The sequence below is a fragment of the Caenorhabditis briggsae genome (assembly GCF_000004555.2).
Source record: "Caenorhabditis briggsae complete genome, chrV, whole genome shotgun sequence".
NCBI classification, from domain to species: Eukaryota; Metazoa; Nematoda; class Chromadorea; order Rhabditida; family Rhabditidae; genus Caenorhabditis; species Caenorhabditis briggsae.
Genome location: NC_013488.2, coordinates 5,859,263 through 5,866,292, shown reverse-complemented (window position 1 = coordinate 5,866,292; position 7,030 = coordinate 5,859,263). Strand labels below are relative to the sequence as shown.

Genomic DNA, 7,030 nt, shown 5'->3' with positions numbered 1-7,030 from the left:
CAAATTTCCCGGTCCAACCATATTACTTAGTTTTTCAGACATTTTCACAAAACAGGTGAAAAATGTTGTCCTGATATTTAAGTTTTTCTTCGATTTTTTTCTCAAACCGAGACAAATTTTCTCTTCCCAAAGGGTTCAATTAGTGTAAGTTCGATTTTCGGTTGAGAAATCTTTGCCTCTGCCAATCTGACAAATTCGGCCTTTCGCCAGCATTTAGTGACTAACAAATTCTTTTTCCAAGCATTTCACTCTACTTGTTTTTGTCAACTTTGAATGTTTTTTTCTCAATGAAGCGAACTTGCGACGGCCTCGGCCGCACAAAATTGCGCGAGGCCTTCGGCCGGCCGAGGCCGGCCTTTTGGACAACCCTGGTTAAAAACGAAAATTTCAGTCTATAAAAGTTGATTTGCTCTTTTTGAGGTGGAGTACTGTCAAATCGATCACATACAAGATTCGAACCTATTTCTATAGGTTTCAGTTGAGTTCAAGCGATATTTCAGAAATTAGGAACTGTCGAAGTTCTAACAACAATCAGATTTTGGAGATTTTTTGAGCCCAAAGACAACATTGGGCTGAAAAAATTTGTCAGAATGCTATTTTTCATCGTTTCTGAATAATTGGAACGTTTTTTCGCACTTTAAAAAAAAATTTTCAAAAAATCATTTTCGAAGTGTGGGGGACCCCATGGTGATTTTTTTCAAAATTTTTTTTGAAAATGTTTAAAAGTTACTTTAGATGATAAAAAATGTCCAAAAATGAGTTTCGCACTCAAGCAAATCCTGAAAACCTAATTTTTAACCTCGAAAAATGTATGTTTTTGGCCAAAATTTAGTACTAAAAGCACTTTCAGAGGCCATATTTCGGTTCCTTTTGAGAACGGGCTAAAAATTTTTTTGGATTCGGATTCAGCTATTCCTTATTCCTTATTCCGGATTTTAAAATTTTCATTCCTTATTCCTTATTCCTTATTCCGGATTTTAAAATTGTTATTCCTTATTCCTTATTCCTGATTTTTAAATTTCATTCCTTATTCCTTATTCCTTATTCCGGATTTTCAAAATTTTTATTCCGCTCATGTCTGTTCAGCGTGTTCGAAAGTACCTTTGTACAAATTCTGAGCAAATTCTCAACCGTTGTCTGAAAAACCTTCCTTTGTTAGGTTCTTTCTTGTTCTCAGTCTGAACCAACAGGAATGCTCCAAATGCATGGACCGCAGGATCCGGGCTGCAGCACCCGGACTGTAGGACCCGGGCTGCAGTACCCGGACCCCTTCCCCGGATCCCTCCCTTCTGTGGAGCCCAGAGAAGGAAAGAACTGATTCTTCCCTCCACTTCCTGCTTCCTTTATAATTCTCTCCCAGAGGTCAATGGGCCATCCAGGGTCAGAAGCTTCCAAATCATTTCACGTGGTTTTTTTTGTTCTATTAATTCAAAAAGTTTTAAACATTTTTCTGCGACGCTGATTTCAATCCAGAAAAAATTCAGTTTTTTCATCACGTTGAAATAACACTTGAAATTAAAAATTTTGATATCTGTGAAACTTTTTTGAAAAATATAGTCCCTTTGACCCTAATTGTCTCGTTTCCTGTTTGAGATATCAAAAATTAATCAACTGACAAAATTCTTATCATAATATCAACAACATTTTGCGAGTTGACCATTTTTGGATTCATTTCATAGGAACCGAGAAAAAGCATACTTGTGGAAAATATGGCCGGGCTGAAATTTTTCTGAAAGCGGGCCGGGCCGGCCCGCTTTTTGAAAATTTCGAAATTTTAGAGCAAATTATCATTTTTAAAGATGGCTTTTCTCCTTAATAAATAAAAATCTACACTAGAGGACGATTCTGTCGAAAAAACTGTTTTGAGGTCGTTTTTAGAAAAAAATTTCATCCTTGGCTTAATGAAGTTTGATTTTTTTGCTGAAAATTCAATTAAATTGACTTTTTCGGATGGTTGTATGCATTTGGATTAATATTTGTGCTATTAAAAATATATTGGCACATTTGAAAAGTAAAATTTTCGAAGAGTTGTTTTAGGCGGGCCGGGCCGAGGGTTTCGAGGCAAGCGGGCCGGCCCGGCCCGCTTGCATCCAGTATGAGAAAAAGGCATCCACATGTATGAGAAAAAGTTTGTCGAACTTGACGGTTTGGAGATAAACAATGACACATACTACTGTCATCTCAGAATTTCAGATTTTCAGAATTTCAGAAGTTCAGAAAAATGAATCACCATCTAGATTTTCCTCGTAATTTCACAAAATACAAATACTTGTTTTTCGTATTTGTCAGATCCTCAAAAAAATTACCCGAATAACAATCGCGACGTCTTTTGGATTCTTGATTTCCAGAACTTCAGAGATTTCGAGAATTTTATTTTCTCTCTGAAAATGATTTATGTAAATTGGTACCATCACAATGTGCCAAAAATTTTGGCCATTTTTAGTTTTATCATAAATCCTTTATTCATTTATTTGGTCCTTACAAAATCGAGAAGTCAAATGGGAAATTATCGCTTTTTGTTAATTGGATTTGCGGTTTTTGATATGGTTTATTCAATGGCTGAGCTGTTAACACCAATCGTGAGTTATTCAGAAAATTAGGAAATTACGGAAGTTCTGAAACTTCTAGAAAATTGAAAATATTGTTGAAAATCCATACATTCGGAAACTAAAAAAGTTGAATATTTAAATCTGAGTTTTCAAAAATAAATCTTATCAGGCTGTCCTAAACAGTGGCTACGGATTCGTCACCTTCATCACAGATGGTCCATTTTTTGAAAATTTGGAATACGGTCTTCATGGAGTTTCGTCCAGATGTTGCTTTGTTTCAATGAGCTACGCAGTCCTAATCATTCATTTTGTGTACCGATACCTCATTCTCTTTTAGTAAGTTCTTGAAAAAATTTCAGCCAAAAAAAACCTTTTTAAAGTCCCCATCATGTGGACAAAATGTTGAAACCTCTTGGAATCATGGCGATGACTCTATTCTTTCTGACTCATGGAGCATTTTGGACATGGATTTGTGAAGAATGTCTGGCTCCAAATGAAGAGATTCGGGATATCATAAGACCATCATTTTTGGAAGTACATCATGTCAATTCTGACTATATTTCATTGCTGACAGGACAGTATAGGGTTGGTTGTTGAAAACTAATTATTTTGAAACCGGACGTTTTTGAACGACGTTTTTTTCGGAATTTCTACATTTCTCGAATAATTTGTCATAAATTTTTGAATTCTGTAGTATTTGTCAACTTTTCAATGTTCAATTTTTCAATGCCAGAAAATTGAGAAAAATCTGAATCGTATCTAGTATCTATAATCATATCTGTATCTAGAAAATTGGTATAAAAAGAGCGGTCTAGATCAGAAATACACAGAATTTCCAATAAATTAATTTTGAATTACCATTTTTAGGGGTCTGGGGCTCGGTTGTCAAGTTTATCACTTTGAAAGTTTTGGAAGATGTAAAAGATACCTATATTGAAAACTTTGTTTTCACAGAACTTTAAAAATGTGTCTAGTTTTTCAGCTATTTGACGACTTCTGAAAGATGCCTGTTTTCCACGTTTTCAGTACAAAAACGGGCCAAAAGTGGGTGTCTTTCAGAAATCGGAAAATAGTTGAAAAACTAGGAATTTTCAAAGAATTTTGTGAATGCAAAGTTTTCAAGCTACGTCTGTTTTACACCCTCCAAGTTTTTCAAAGTGATCGAAAACATGACAGCTGCAGTCTCCTGCAGATGGTCAAAATGGCCGAAAAAACAAATGGAAAGTACGTTATATAAAAAATAAACGAATTCTTGAGAAATATATTTTCATGTCCCTTCCCCTTCTTTAAAGGTGGTGTGCGGTGAAAAATGTTATTGCTTTATTTTGTCCAGAAATCCATGTAGATTCACATAAAAAATAAAGAAAAAATTCAAAAAAAATTCTTTCATTGAGAAAAACGGCATCGAAAAGTCAAAGTTTTATCTGGTGGCCTAGCGGCCAGGTGTGAGTTTTCTAGGCCAACTGCAGGTAAAAGCGCGAAATTTGAATTTTTATTGCTTTTCAGTGTTTTTTCTGATTTTTGTCTGGTTTTTTCATACACCTGGGAAAATTACAAAAACATTTTGAAATCTTTAAAAAACATCAGAGAAAACACGGAAAATCATTAAAAAATCAAATTTCGCGCGCTTTTACCGGCAGTTGGCCTAGAAAACTAGCACCTGGCCGCTAGGCCACTAGATACAACTTTGACTTTTCGATGCCGTTTTTCTCAATGAAGGAATTTTTTTTGAATTTTTTCTTTATTTTTATGTGAACCTACATGGATTTCTGGACAAAATAAAGCAATAACATTTTTCACCGCACACCACCTTTAAGAAAAAGAACATTTCCGAAATTTCAGAACGCCAGTGATTATGTTGTATACAAAAGTTGGATTGGTATATCTTCCTTAACCGTATTCCCATGTACTGTATGACAGTCTATTTCGTTTTGGGATATAAAATCATGAAAAAAATGAACGAAAGTCAAGCGATGTCAAACATCAGTATTACTTTAAATCGTCAACTTTTCAAAGCTCTAGTCGCTCAAACTTGCATCCCAATGTTTGCCAGTTTTTTGCCAACTATAATTGCTTGGTACGCTCCGATTTTTCTGATCAATTTGACATGGTGAGCTTTTCTCATGTCGAGATTCTCGGATTTTTTGAATTTAAAATTTCGATGTTTCCAGGTGGAACAATTATGTCTGCAACATTTGTCTATCTGCGTTTCCACTAATCGATCCGATTGTTGTGATTTATTTTATACCGAATTATAAAAATACAGTTTTGGTATGGTTGAGACTTCGAAAACAAAAAGTGGTCACTACAACGATATCGATGGTTTCTGCTCCGACTATGTGAACTTTTCTGTTATCTTTTTGAACTGAATTTTGTAAATTTGCGATTTCTTTAATTCAAAAAATGCTCTATCACTTTAATAAAGAAAACATAAGTCTTGAGGATAAGGTTGGTTCTTAATATAATTGTGTGTGTAGTTTCTTTAATTTTCTGAGCCGATAAAACTACCCACGTCTTCAATCAAATCCGAATGAATCAAATTTTCCTTAATAATTATATTTCATACATGTGGATGGCCGGGCCGGGTCGGGCCGGGCCGGCCCGCTTGCCTCAAAACCCTCGGCCCACCTAAAACAACTTTCGAAAATTTTACTTTTCAAATGTGCCAATATATTTTTAACATCACAAATATTAACCCAAATGCATACAACCATCCGAAAAAGTCAATTTAATTGAATTTTTAGCAAAAAAAATCAAACTTCATTAAGCCAAGAATGAAATTTTTTTTCTAAAAACGACCTCAAAACAGTTTTTTCGACAGAATCGTCCTCTAGTGTGGATTTTTATTTATTAAGGAGAAAAGCCATGTTTAAAAATGATAATTTGCTCTAAAATTTCGAAATTTTCGAAAAGCGGGCCGGCCATGTGTAATTTTTTCCGGCCCGGCCCGGCCCGCTTTTAGAAAAATTTCAGCCCGGCCCGCGGGCCGGCCATCTTTTCCACAAGTATGTTATATTTATTCCATAGTAACTGACTGACTCAAAAACGTCTACATCAAGACTTCTGACCAGGAAAGCATATAATTTGTTTTTCTCATCTAGACACTTTTCATTCACTTTTTTCCGTTTTCCGCCTTTTCAGCCACCTCAAAAAATGTACCTAGAAACAACGAACTTTCTGGAACATTCACTACATATTATTTCCTTAATAGCCTATTCATTTCACTGGAGCATTTTGTATCCTATTTCGAACTCTGAAAACAATGAAATCAATGAAAATCTCACTGTTCACACTTCATTTTTGGTGTATGGCACAGGATTGGACACTGACAGTTTTGATAATTCCCGTTTTCAATTTTCCAACAGTTAGTGGTTATGGAATGGGTCTATTGGGTTGGTTAGATGTTCCAATGGTCTATCAGTTTTATTTGTTGTTGACTTTGATTATTGGTGAGCGCTGTTTTTTGAAATTTTCTGGAATGTTCCAGAAAATTTCGAAATTTCAGATTTCTGAACTTTCGGCGTTTTTGAAAGTTCTGTAAATGTCGGTTTTTCGAATTTCCTTGAAACTAAAGTTTCTAACTGTCTTGGATTTTTCGGAATTTCTGAATTTCTGGTTGTTGTAATGTTTTGAATACTCTGGAATTTTGAAAACTTCCAATTTCCTTTAATGTTTGTTTCCAAGATTTTTCAAATTCGGGAAATGTCAAAAAATGAAGCTTGCCAAAATTTTTTTCTTTTCAGTTATGTGTGTTGCAATAGTGCTAATTTTCGAAAATCGCTATTATCAACGTAGATGATCTACATAAAAAGACCACATAACACATATTTTCTATTCGTTCTAAACATGGTCGATCTAGCGCTTATCTACAAGCAAATACCAAAGATGTTTGGTACACTTGCATTTATTGTGAGAAATCCAGCATTGTAGCTTTGAACGTTTTGAAATTATATTCGAGATTTGAAAAACAGTGACAATTCGTAATACAACACTTACCGGATAAACAAAATCTCCGAAATTTTATTTACCGTAAAACCTCTAATAGAACGCACCTTGGTAGTTTATTTCCGGTCTGTGTCCGATTTCCGGCATCTTGTGCCTGGGGTGTACAATGGCATAAACTCCAATTTATATTCAGAACTATAAAAATGCCAACCACTGAAAGTTATCTCCACTGGATAAAGGTTTCTCATGCAGTACCTCAAATCGGATTCTTCGCCTCCATCGGATTAAGTTTGACAGTTTTGTGTCTAAACTTTTGCGGGGCTCAAAAAAATTTTGGGTCTTATAAATAAATTGTCAACATTTTCACAATATTGGGTATGATATTTGTCATTTCGTGACTGACTTTCGTGACTCTATGTGACTGATGATGAAGTGTGCAAAAGATTACGTGAAGCAAAAAATTCTTGCTCAGATACCAGCGATGAAGTGCCTTTTAAATTCATCAAACTCATAGCGCCACTGATTTCTAGTGCTTT

The 7,030-nt window shown here is 35.0% G+C and overlaps 1 protein-coding gene across 1 annotated transcript; it reads left to right on the top strand.

Moving 5' to 3' along the window:
- Positions 1-2,387: 2,387 nt before the first annotated feature.
- On the top strand, positions 2,388-4,892 carry Cbr-srj-5 (the record flags this gene model as incomplete). Its single annotated transcript, XM_045237095.1, has 5 exons — positions 2,388-2,579; positions 2,719-2,885; positions 2,930-3,134; positions 4,421-4,659; positions 4,721-4,892. 5 exons carry the CDS (start codon positions 2,388-2,390, stop codon positions 4,890-4,892), a joined length of 975 nt encoding a protein of 324 aa, XP_045096342.1.
- Positions 4,893-7,030: the final 2,138 nt, after the last annotated feature.